This window comes from Aplidium turbinatum, chromosome 15 (assembly GCF_918807975.1).
Source record: "Aplidium turbinatum chromosome 15, kaAplTurb1.1, whole genome shotgun sequence".
Taxonomy (NCBI): domain Eukaryota; kingdom Metazoa; phylum Chordata; class Ascidiacea; order Aplousobranchia; family Polyclinidae; genus Aplidium; species Aplidium turbinatum.
In genome coordinates, this window is record NC_137486.1 from 6,547,759 (window position 1) to 6,561,267 (window position 13,509).

Sequence of the window (13,509 nt, forward strand, 5' to 3'; positions counted from 1 at the left end):
ATCGGTATCGGCTAAAAAAGTGATATCGGTATTGGCCAAAATATTGGTATCAGTACATCTCTAGCTACCATGAATTAAAATGATAACTATCTTAATTTTAAATACTTTGTCAGTCATCACCACTAACTTTTTCAGTAACACATCAAAACAGTTTTTTTACAACATTAAGTTAAAAGCAAAAAAAATATTTGTAGGAAAATGTGTGAGCAATTAAGAATCAGTTTGTTGTGATGACGAAGCAATTTTTCATAAACAGAGGGAAAGGTTTGAACATCCCTCCACTTATGAACACATGTCTTTTGGTTTATGAGCAAACTTCTCAAAACAATCTTTTAGTGTAGTCCTTTTCTGCTTTAAGGAAATTTGTCATGTTGGTCTAACCAGTTCTGTGGTCTAAAGTAGTTAAATGTTTTCAAAAAGCAGATTATTTTAGTCCTTTGATAAAGTCAGTTGTGATGGCTGACACATAAAACATCGGAAATAAAGCTATTCACCAGAATAATGAAAGAAAATGTTTCATTTCTGTCTTGCAATTTGCAAGTTATTGTTTATTCTTCTAGGCCCACTCATGTTAGCAAGTTAGTTACGGTATGTACCACATGTTGTAGAATGTCTATATAGATACAGTTGACTATCTTTGGTTGCTCTGGCACCTACAATTCCTGTCTTAATTTTTGTCATTTGTTTGATTCCGAGAAGCGCTTGCCAAGGATTATGACTCTTGAGGAGTAGATATTTCTATATAATACCATCTGGCCTTTTTAAGCCATAACTGGTCCTAAAGTAGATTCATATAAATCAAATAAATAACAAGATAGCCTAAGTTCTTGTGCAGACTAAGCTGAACTATCACAAAATGTACAAGGTGATAATGTGCTTTTATTCCGACATTTCATCAATCAGACACGACTGACTCCTTCAGGGGCTAGATCAGATAATGACTTCTGTCTAGCTTGAAGAATTTTGGCAAAGTCGTGTCTGTTAAACGTTTAGACTTTAAATATCTACAGTTATACACCTACTGTGTATTAAAACTGAATAGAATTACTTTTTTTCAGATTTGTTGTATGTAGCTTATTTTTTGTTTACTTTTATATGTATAAATACTGTAGTACACTGTGTAGATATTTCTAATTACATTTGGTGCTCACTATTTATGGAGAAATGTTGAAAAGACAAATTGTTTCACAATTTAAGAAGAAATATTTTTCACAATTATATTCAAGAAAAAGCTCACAGTTTAAATCAACTGTTCATTTGCCTCAGACGACATTTCCATTAAATGTTAAAGATAAATCTAATCATGAAACTGAACTTCAAGAGGTACAGTACATTTTTTTTATTTGAGTGATTTTTTCATGTGCCTACAAGACGTGGATCCAAATTAGAAATGTTTTTACATGTGATTTCTATGCATTTTATAGATATGTGCTTTTGATGGCTTGTATGAGTGGCAGTGGGATGCAAACAGAAAAAACCAACCTTTTGTATTACATGATGGTCCTCCATATGCTAATGGTGATGTACATGTGGGACATGCCTTAAATAAAGTAAGTTACAGATACAATGATGCATTGAATAAGGAAAATATTTAAATTTTAAACCATTCAGTTTGTTTTCAAATTGATTTTTGTTGGCTTAATGTGGATACTCTATTTGTTTGTTACATTTATTTTATACATTTTGAAGCAACAAATAGGAACATCAAGAGTTGAGATTAAGATCATTTTTTAGAATAAAATGACTCGGTAATTATGTTTGGGAAAAAATGCATTGGCAATTTGGAAGTGGAAGACCATGATGATGAGTTCTGCCATGGCATTGAAACAGTGACAGACTTCTGTTATCTGGGTGATCGGATAAATGGAAGTGGTGAATGTGAAGCAGCGGTGACAACAAGGGCAAGATTGGGCTGGGCAAAGTTCAGGGAATGTGGGGAAATGTTGCATGGCAGAAAATTTTCACTAAGGATGAAAGGAAAAGTATATCGGAGCTGTGTGCGGCCTGCAATGCTATATGGTAGCGAGACATGGGTATTGAGAGAGAGTGAACTGGCAATCCTGAGAAGAACGGAAAGGTCAATGGTGAGAGCAATGTGTGGGGTGAAAACGAGAAGGGAAAAAAGGACTGAAGAATTGTTGGATATGCTAGAGATGAGAGAGACCATAGACCAACTGGCAAGGGCAAATGGAGTAAGATGGTATGGACATGTGATAAGGAGGGAGGAAGGAAGTTTTCTTAGAAAGGCACTAGATCTAAAGGTGGATGGGAAGAGGAAACGCGGTCGTCCAAGAAGAACGTGGAAACAACAAGTGAAGGATGAATTTAAAAAAGTTTGACTGAAGGAGGAAGATGCAAGGGACAGGGTGAAATGGAGAAAAAGGATTAAAACAATTGCTGCGCGGAAACAATCGGCCACCCCCACTAGTGGGGAACAAACCGACGATGGATTATGATCATGATGATGAATTTAGTGATTGGCAATGCATTTGTTTATTGCGATTCACAAATTTTGTCAAATTGTGTCAAACTTACAGCATATACACATTTAAGATTATTACTAAAGACTTAGGCCTAATGCTTCTTCTTATTGCATATGAGGTTGTAGCAGTCATGTAGTAATAACTGTTCATGATATGTACCAAGATAAAGGAATTTGCTTGTTTCAGATCTTGAAAGACATTACAAATCGCTACCAGTTACTACAAGGATGCCAAATCAACTATAAACCAGGGTGGGATTGTCATGGGCTGCCCATTGAAATCAAAGCTATTCAATCCAGAAATGTGGAATCTTTGAGTCCACTTGAAATACGGCAAAAGGCAAAAACATTTGCTTTAAGTGCAATAGCTAATCAAAGGCGTGCATTTAAAAGATGGGGTGTCATGGCAGATTGGAATAATTCTGAAAATTGCTATTTTACTTTTGACAAAGAATATCAATCTCTGGAATTGAAAGCATTTTATGACATGTACAAAAAAAACTTAATCTATCGAGATTTAAAACCTGTTTATTGGTCTCCCAGCAGTCAAACTGCTTTAGCAGAATCTGAATTAGAATACAGCGATAATCATGTTAGCAGGTAGGTCTTAATCATTTTTTTTTTTCGTGTTCAATGTTCTGTTGTTACTTTCAGAATCTTCAATTTTTTATGCTAAAACGTTTTGCAAAATGAAACAGCAGTTGTAAATGTTTCCATAAGAAGTTTATATACAGTATTATAAATGTTTTACTGATTTCGAATCGTATTCCATGCATTCTTTTCATAACCACTAACATGAGATTATGTTGACAAAAACAGATTTCAAAATGTAGCTTGAATAATCCATCCATCTTCATTCCTAGCATGCCATTCAATAACAGCCTAGCACTGTGGGTCAAAACACTTCAGTTTTGAAACGTTTTTTGAATGCTAGTTACGTTTTGTATTTTACGTTTTGTTCTGATGATGAAGATTAAAAAAAAATTTGTGTGTAGTTCTTGCATCGTTTGTTACAATGACTATTTCATTTAGATCGGCCTTTGTTTCTTTTCCTATTGTTACTTCATCATGTCAATCAAACTCGGTTGGTGACAAAGCTGCTATTGTATGGACAACTCAACCATGGACTTTGCCTGCTAACCGAGCATTATGCTACAATCCTGACATATTGTGAGCTGTTTTGAATTGTTGTTTCTTTAGTTTAACTGTTTAGAACCGATCGATGTTTTTCTGAAAGGATTTCAAAACTGTAAAGCCTTATACAGCACAACGACGTTCAGATGTGCCTCTGAGCGGTGAGAAACTTTATATGGCGTTCGAAAGGACATCCATTCCACACCTGTTAAAAGTATACAGCTGTGTTCTGACAAGACATTTCATGAATGTGGACATACACAAGACATATATACATGGTGTGAACACGTAGATGGGTTTCTTTATCTTCCCGTTCACTTAAACTTCAACCACTTTGTATAAATCTAGATACAACAACAAAGGCAGCGCTTATTTGTTCAAACTTCAAAGAAAATTTTTGATATGTGTGATAACTTTGAGTTCCGAATCGTTTGACATTTCTGTGGAGAAGTTCTTTCATATCATGACGACACTACTCTGGTGATTTGTTGGTATGCTTCCACATATGACAGTAGACTTCGGTGTCTGATCGTCCTTTAACAGAAAAGTTAAGAGGAGCAAATGAAATGTATTGCTCTAGGTTTTGTTTTATTTCTGACCATCACAACAAAAACACAAAATATGCCAAACTTAGCAGAGGTTTAGAAAAAGGTAGAAGCGACAAAATGCGGACGTTATAACGTGCATGATACCACAGCAGAACAACCAGTTTGAAATATGGCACGGTCGCAACACCTTAATTTAAATACTTTATATACCACCTTTCCCTGTAACGGTATGTATTGTACTAAAATTACTTGTTTGGAGCAAGAGATGTTTTATTTCAATAAATTTTGCTGGGAGTCTGCAACTGTGCAGTTACTATTTCGTGGTTACTGGTTACGTTACTTAGCCTATTTAAAACTTGTCACATTGTAATGTTATTTGTGTTTCAAACAGGTATAGCTTTGTTCGGTTGAATGAATCAAATGGATCAACCCAACTTAAGCAAGATGTCCTATATCTGTTAGCAACAGATACCGTTCCTCACCTTTCATCTACATTCGGTGTAAAGTTTCATGTCATAGAAACATTTCCTGCTTCTAATTTAGAAGGACTCCTCTGCACTCACCCTATGGACGCCAACCGCCCATGCAAGCTGCTAAGTGGTTCACACACCACAACAGAAAAGGGGAGTGGCATTGTGCACACTGCACCAGCGCATGGGGTTGATGACTTTCAAGTTGCTCAGTTGCACAACCTCCCCAATGTAAGTTGTTAGACACAATAAGACCGAGTCGTACATCCGACCTGCGTTGCTTTGCCATATAGCTAGTTGTCTCAATTATCTCTGAGTCAAAACAAAAAAGTAAAATGCAGTTGGAGAGGATTCTCTTAAATAGATGTGAGGAGTCGCCGAAGTTCTGACAATTAGGTCTAGATGTAGCGTAGTGAATTCGTCATTCTATGTCTATGAATTTACGTTTTTAAAATGTTACAAATACGTACATAACAACCACCTTTACTATCTACACAAGTATATATATACGCTATTTCATGCGTTTGTCTGCAGCGTTTGTGCCAGTTCGGCTGAAGTTGTATAACTGTAGTGTATAACCATAGCTGATGTCTTGTCCTTCCTCAAACTATGGTGCATGACTCCTAGTGGGGGTTGGAAGTTGTAATTTTGGAGTTACGAAATATATTGAAAGTAGATCTCTGGTAGGGTAACCATACTTATTAAAAATATTTATTATGGGGTGGCATAATTTTTTTGAAATAGAGAAGTAGAATCAAAAAAATTGACCGTGTTTCATTGGCTGGTTTTGTCTTCGTTCTAGCGTTTTTTTGTTGCTTCCTTGTCCGCTCTGTTAATCCGCCATTGCACCATTCTGAACATCATTGGCTATAATAAACTAAGTTGTACTTGTAGGCAAGTTAAATATGGCGGTGTATCGAAAAGAGAAAAGAATCTAAATCATATGGTGCTGTTGTCTTGAGGTGAATAGCACATTACTATTACGATAAGGTTGTAATCTTTTTTTTTTTCAGGAAAGTCACGTTGATAACAAGGGGTGCTTTACTGATCAAACTGGATTCAACATGAAAGGAAAATTTATTTTCACTGAAGGCAACGAAGCAGTCATATCAATGCTTCAGGAACAAGGAAATTTACTTTTTTCACATGACTTTGTTCACCGATATCCGTATGACTGGAGAACTAAACAAGCAATTTTTGTTAAAACAAGCAGGTTACTTATTTAGAAATGCTTTCGTTTAAGTTATATATAGTTGAAGATTATTTGTTAATAAAAACTGTTACTCTTTTTTTGCATTTACATTACTTTTGTTACCGGTACTGATCATGTATCTTGGTGATGTTATACACAGATCTCCATTCTCCATATTAACTTTACTCAACTCATGGCTACCTAAAGATACTGCCTGATTTGTCACATTTTGCAGAAATTTCCAGATTTTGCCAACTTTGGACGACTGTTTAAATGAATTTTTCTAAAAATTATATTTTTTCGCCATCATTACTGTTTTCCTCAGGTGACACAATAGGTTTTAACATCTCCAGATGTTGAAGAACAAAGACAATTTGATTTCGAAGATTTTAGTCAGACTGTTAATTTTTCAATCACAGTCTGATTGATCGGTTTCTTCAACTTATTTTTTCTCATTTGCTACTGCTTCCTCAAGCCAACAAAAAGCTTTTATATCATATCATTAAGACTCAAGAGACAGCAAAAAGTAAAAACATCTCAGAAAATGTCAGTCGAACACTAGCAGTAGCGGTAATCAAAATGTGACAAATCAGGCCGCATTTCCAGATGGCCATGCTCGACTGCATAGTTTTTTTTGTATCATCGGCATTTGTCTTCTGTGCTTTCAACTTTCAGTTAGACGGGGTGGGCAAATGGGTGATGTTTCAAATGGGTGACATAGATCACTCTGCAACTTTAATAAAATATATTTCATAACCATTTGCAACAAACTTCAATTAAAACGCTGGCGATGATTGTGTACGGTGTGCTTCAGCATCCCAAAAAAATCTCTATTTAGACAATGGTTTATTGATACTCAAGAACTTCAAAAAAGATCGCTAGATGCATTATCTGACGTGAAGGCATACCCACATTCAGGCGAAGACAGTATGAAAGCAATGCTGAAAAAGAGATCGTACTGGTGCATCTCTCGACAGCGTGCATGGGGTTTGCCGATTCCAGTATTCTTTCACAAGTAAACTATTGAAACATTTTTTGTAGTTTACTGTTTGATAAAATTCTGTAACAAATATTTATGCTATTGATCTAGTGGCAAAGCATTTTTGTGTCTTGTTTCTGGTGCTTACCCAATCTACTAAAGCAATATTTTCTGTACTTGTTTTGTCTCGGTGAACCAGGTGTGAAGGCAAATTTTAAAGTAATATTACTTAACAGTAATAGTCTAAATCTTACAGTCTTATATCATACTGTATATATCATACTATAGGCTACTTAACAGTACATCACCAAGTGGAGCAGCTCGTCTTCTGAAAGCCTAATTATTATTTAACGTTAATTTCAGTTTGGTATAAGATTCTTCCATCGTTCTTGTACTATGAGAACGCTTGGCCTAAAAATATATTTTAAAGTCGTCTTCAAGTTAATTTTGCTTACAGGCAAACAGGTGCCGCATTGATCAATGATGCTTCCATGAAGCATCTTCAGACGCTGATTAAGCGTCATGGAGCAGACATATGGTTCTCTTCCTCAGTAGAGGAACTTCTTCCGAATGATGCTCTACAAGAAGCCGGTTACAATGGATCACCCAGTGACTTTGAAAAGGGTGCCGATATACTTGATATCTGGTTTGACAGTGGCATTTCTTGGGCGGCTGTGCTTGGGTGAAGACGCTTACTACAATTTTACTTGATCTTTTTTGAATTAATATATTGTCAAATACTGATATTAATGACAGATATTCCATAAAGGCTAACTATTTACCACTTTCTCTTTTAAATTTGTGAAAGCTTTTCTTTGTTCTTTTCAGCTTGTTTGTGTGTTATTTTAATATGAGCGACCAATTTCAAGAAGAGACCGACTAATGACCATCCACAATGCATTTTTGCAAGAAATTCTAAAAACTTTCTTAAATGTAATAATAGTGCGGTATGTATAAGTATAATATTAATAATGTTAAATATAATGATATGCACAGTTGCACACTTAACAAATCTTTAAGGATTTCTCACAAAAATGCACTTTTCAGTCTAACTGGTCCATTTTTCAAGTGGAATATATTTTCAGAGACGGCAGTCATATCCCATCAACCGTAGCTGACTTTTACGTTGAAGGGAAGGACCAATATAATGGATGGTTTCAATCATCTCTATTGACCAGTGTAGCTTTGAGGGATAAGTCGCCCTATAAAAACTTATTGGTCCATGGCTTCACGGTGGCTGGGGATGGACAGAAAATGTCAAAGTCTCTTGGAAATGTCATTGACCCAATGGTCATTGTGGATGGTGGGAAGGTGTGTAACTACTAAGCAATAAACACCAAGTAAGACCACAGTGAATCGTATGTTGACTGTACATTGGTATGTTTAGTAGGGTGTTTCATTCTTTCACTATATTTTATTTTCTAAATCCTTGGGGTTTGATGTGGTTAGGGTTCGAAGATGGGTACCATTGTTGATGCTGTCTGAGAAATACATTAGCCTAACTCTGTCACTACGTAATTTCTTTCCAGAACAAACACAAAAACCCAGCTTATGGGGCTGATGCTCTGCGCTGGTGGGTGGCGCAGTCCAGCGTCTACACCGAAGTCCAAATGAGCAAAAAGTTAATGGATGACGCTACAATATCAATTCAAAAGGTACAGCAATATCACTTGTTGATGATAAAACAATAAACTTTTTTAAGACTGATGTTGGAAGAGATGCAGTATATATCTGAGTATTTGAGCTTTTACAAACTTTTTGTCAGGTTTGTAGTTATTTTTAATTAAGCGGTTGTTTATTAACCTACTTGTTGTGTTGTTTTGATGACTAGCTAAGCAGTGCGATATATTTCATTACTTGGTGAAGCAATATTTTTATTTTTAAAAAACAAATATTATTAATACTATAAAAAGTGCTCAATGCCAAACAAAATAAGCCAAGCAGAGCGAATTACATCAAATTCAAAAAGAATTTTCTATTGGGATTCTATTTGAATAAGTTCCTTCTGACGATCCTAATAAGATGGAACATCCTGTTAAGGTTTGTATTGAGTAGCAACCTAATTTGATGTCATATTAATTTTCTGTAGATAAGGAATTGCCTTCGTTTTATGATATCAAATTTAAATGGATTTTCAATCGACAAGTTATTGTTGGACAGCGAGGGTATGAGACCCATTGATCAATATTTTATGCGATCTTTGAAACAATACTTAACTCAGGTATGTTTTACTGGTTGAACAATAGATATTCTAATGTCTGTTCTTCTGTTTTGTTCCTTAAAACAAACATTGCAACATCTATTCTATAATGATCAAAAAATCACTTTTTTTTTTGGTTGCCGAACAGGTGTTATCCTTGTTTGAGGTACATAGATTGTGGATGCTTAAAAATGATACTTTTTTCTTGTTTGTGATGGCGATAACTTATCCTTCCCGCAGACACTGAGGCTGGGATTAAAGATATTCCTTGAGTTGGATAACGCACTGCGGCCGACCAAGATAGCAACTGACTTTCAAGTTGTTGTTTTTTGTCGTTTTGTTATTTTTTTATTTCTCGGACACCCGTTTTTGAGATTCCTTCCACATTTTCTCCACTTTCAAATTGTTCAAGGTCTTGCGACCAAATCCTTGTATTTATTTAATCATTTCGATCTAGGGCACACTTAAAGTAACGTTATATGCTTTGTGTATGTTTATTGTACAGTATTGTTATGTTTACCTGCTTTAAGTATTTCCGTTAATTTGCATTGCTTGCTGTAAAAGTGTAATGTCATGCAAGTAATATTTTTCGCTTGGATAGTCGGAAATAAAACATAAAACTGAACTGAAGTTCTTCTTAAATTCTTCATGGTAATGCTTGGTGTGTTGTTATTCAATCTAGTGTAGTGGACTAGATGTTGTCTACCGTCTACACCTAGAAACACGTAGCCTACTGTATGTTCAGCATTAATATAATATTCTTTGGCCTTTGGACAACAGATATTTTTGACGTTTTTTAGGTTACCGACTGGTATGACACTTACAAGTATTCATCTGTTTGCAACACAACTTTGAACTTCACAACAACTTTGTCTGCGGTGTATTTCTCTATATTAAAAGACAGGTGATAACTACTTTTCTATTCCGTGAACTATAATGTTTCATGTAGCCATAATCTGAATGCAAAGAATTTTTAACAACACAGAGTTTTGTTAGCGAAGATTGCTATTTATGAACTGTTGGCCATCAGTGTAGATTTTCTGTGTTGACAGATGGCTTTAACTAATTTTTTTTCTAGGCTGTATTGTGAAGAGAAAGATAGTGCCTTGCGCCGTTCTGGGCAGACCGTCCTCTACTACACAGTGGAAGCTCTTGCTAAAACTGTTGCTCCTATCCTGCCACATTTAGCTGAGGAAGTCTATTTGCACCATCCTTGCACAGGTACAGGGTTGCCATTTTCTCAACTGCGCAAGTTTAGAAAAAATTAACTTGTAACATGAAAACAGACGTGACAGCTGCATACATACCCAGTTTGGATCTTCATCCTCTGACTGGAAAAGCTTCTCTGAATGGTAAATCCTGACAGTTTTGCATACTTGTAGAGGCTTTGAACCACTGACGCATGCTCGGTCACCGAGATTGACGGAGTGAAATTAGAAGTTAGTCTATCCACTTGGTGCCTCTGAATGGAGAGCAGTCCTGACATGCGTTGCTCAAGCGCACACCCCGAGAGCCGAACCATCGTGGCTTGTTCCTGAGTCAGGCACGTAACCACTGAGCTAACGGAACAACAAAGAAACAGAAATATCAAGCAACAATAATCCAATTCTCCACTCCGACTCCACAGCACTGATAGTTACAAGCAATCCTGCAACAAGCGGAATCTTCACTCTGTCAATCGAGAACCGGGCTTGTCTTAGCACTTCAAAACTTCTGCAATAAAACTAAACTGTCAAGATTATGCTTTCTGAAAGGCTTTCTCATATTTAAGATTTTCATAATCAATCAGTCGCTAATGCAGTGAATCGTCATTGAAACATGTTCAAAATGTCATGTTTAAAGTTTAGTTTTATGCTCGTTGTGTAAGTGTTTAAATTTGAACTGCTTGAAATCAATCTTATTCGTTGCGATTTTATTTCATCACAGTTAAATAATGTGCGCTCACTGCTTGTTATCTTTAGTGGAGATGGCAAATATAATTTTTGTTTTATTACATTGCTAGGATTTCATTACTTCTGACATTTTGTGCCCTATGTTTCTACGCAAGGAGTAGTTCTGTTTCAATGATTTTTTTATTAAAGAATCTTGTTAATTTGATCGACGAAACGTTGAAAGCACTGGAGTAAGGCACTTTTATGCCTTGTGCCAGCCAAGCTTGTAATAATACTTCGCAAGCTAAAATTTGTCCGGAAAGTTTCCCCCCGGATAATTTTTATATGTCTTGATTTGATGCGTGTTTGTAGGCTGTTGTAGATACGGTGCTCGTGGTGATGGGGTTTAAATTTTCCACATACCAACATTATATTGCGATATTCTCTGTGTGAAGTTATCTAGTTGAACCGCTACATCAACCTACTCATTTTCAGCATTCAGTTTTTTGTTTAGCAGCGTAATTTTAAGACCTTATAACTGTATGAAGGCATCATTAGGCGTAAAGCTTCTGTTCTTGTAAGCCGTTAAAACCTGGTGAAGGCACAGTTTAAAAAAGGGTTTAAGGAATTAAATCAATAAACGTTTAGAATCTGTGAGCGCTTTCAAAAATGGATGGTTTGAAAAAGATGTCTTCGATGCTTTGAACAACTCCACCATCTATGAACCTGTTGAAGTGGCTCTTCATCTTCGGAAAGCCTTCCTTTCTCTCGTGAAGGATGCTGGGTCCACTCAGCCTGCTTTTTATGACGTCACAATTACAGTCTCCGACGATAATTTGATGGCCCAATTATCGGTAATGTTCAAATAAAAGGTTTTGTTAATTTTATATAAGCACTATCTCATTTAACGTTGAAAGTCATCAACCCCAGTAACGTTTGAGGTTGTTACGTTTGAAAATGGTTAAACAATAAACAGCGCAACGCTTTTTTGTTCAAAGTTAGAAATAATTTTATTTTCCAAACGTTTATAAGTAGCTTTACCTTTTTCTTAGTTTGCTGCAAATAGCAGTGAACTGTTGTTGTTGAGCCCTGGATCCCAATATTTTGTATTCAAGTTTTCTCAAGCAGTTGCATGAGTCTCTTTTGTGTTAAAAGTTTCAGATTAAATAATTACGTGTTGTGTTTGTATCCGTTCTTGTGACGAAATCCAATTTCCAACATTTTTAGCTTAACAGTATGCACGACTTTTCAATGCTTGACAAGGGCAAAATGTATAGCCGAAAACGTTGACGTTTTTCTTTTTATCATGACAGACCCCACGTTGTTGCTTGGTTTCGTCTGTCTATAGTTCAACAAAGTCACTTGTCTACTGAAATAAATTATAATTTAAATATGGCCATTACCTGGTATACAGTAAATCATTCGCTTGTACTTTGATCTGAAAAATATTGAGGCTGCAGCTTACATTGCCTATGAAGTACATTCACTTGAGAAGTAGCATGTGCCCCCAAGAAAACCTTTATTCAGCCCCACAAATTGGAGAGCACTGACCTACATGATGCTACACTCCCAGACATGACGTTGGTTGATCAGCATCTCCGAGGTTCAATCTTCATTCAGTTCAATTTGCTTCACAGGAACTTCAATTGGAATCCGAAACCAGCGAAACTTCAGATCTGTGCGAAATTCTTTCCTGTTCACAATGTACTTTGGCAAGAGGTAGCGAGGCGATGCTGTATGAAAGCTCTGCGCCTATTTCCGAAGAAGTACTTGTAAAAACAAACGATATACAGGCAACTTGTGTGTTGACAGCACAACTATCCAGCAACTACAAGTGTCCTCGATGTAGGAAAAGTTCTTCCAAAACAAACGGCCGGTTATGCGAAAGATGTACTTTTGTTTTATCAGATCGATGGGACCTTTAGTTTTTAATTTAAAACATAAGTTTTGTCAACTTTTACGTATTTTTGTACTACAGTACTAGCCTAAGTGTAAAGCATAGTCGTTAAGCCTTTCGGCCTACTCCAAATACTATGACCTTGGTGCACAACATACTGCGGCAGTTCCCTGTCTATGCTTGCAATGGAGAGGTAGGCTATACGGTACAAGTAAAGAAGCGATATGCATGTATGTTTTTTTTAACAACTCTTTTTAGTTCCTTTTCATCTTAAATTTTTCTAAAGGTGTTGCGACCGTGCCATCTTTTTTAAAGTAGCGTATTCCGGTCGCAAGCACCCTGTAACGTTCGCGTTCTGTCGCTTCTACCCTTTTCTCGACCTCTGCTATTTTGACGTGTATTGTTTTCGTTGTGATGATCAATAGTAAAAACAACCGTACTTATTTTCTTCACATGTTACACATTCATATGGAGTTATATGAAAAAAATATAATAAAAAAAGAGGAAAAATGCACCTGTCCTACATGGAAGAGACTACGAACACATCAATCTTCCTTGTACAACAATTTACAGGCAGCATCATAAAATTTTGATCTTAGATAGACATCAGTATTTATCAGGGTACAAATTAGGTTAGCCTACTTTCGGAATCTGGGCAGCGTAATCAAAACTATACACATTTTTTCTCTATAGAGCATCGATAGTTAGTAGTCTACATGACAACGAACTTGTTGAT

General features: G+C 36.2%; 1 protein-coding gene across 1 annotated transcript; it reads left to right on the forward strand.

Moving 5' to 3' along the window:
* Positions 1–1,158: 1,158 nt before the first annotated feature.
* LOC145784415 (isoleucine--tRNA ligase, mitochondrial-like) lies at positions 1,159–13,255 on the forward strand. The gene is made up of 15 exons (XM_082596228.1): positions 1,159–1,323; positions 1,425–1,550; positions 2,670–3,082; positions 3,515–3,652; positions 4,556–4,865; positions 5,648–5,847; positions 6,665–6,841; positions 7,263–7,487; positions 7,891–8,116; positions 8,335–8,460; positions 8,895–9,026; positions 9,806–9,909; positions 10,084–10,226; positions 11,525–11,730; positions 12,514–13,255. The coding sequence occupies exons 1-15, from the start codon at positions 1,165–1,167 to the stop codon at positions 12,799–12,801; spliced, it is 2,973 nt and encodes a 990-aa protein (XP_082452354.1). The 5' UTR covers positions 1,159–1,164; the 3' UTR covers positions 12,802–13,255.
* The last annotated feature ends 254 nt before the right edge of the window (positions 13,256–13,509 follow it).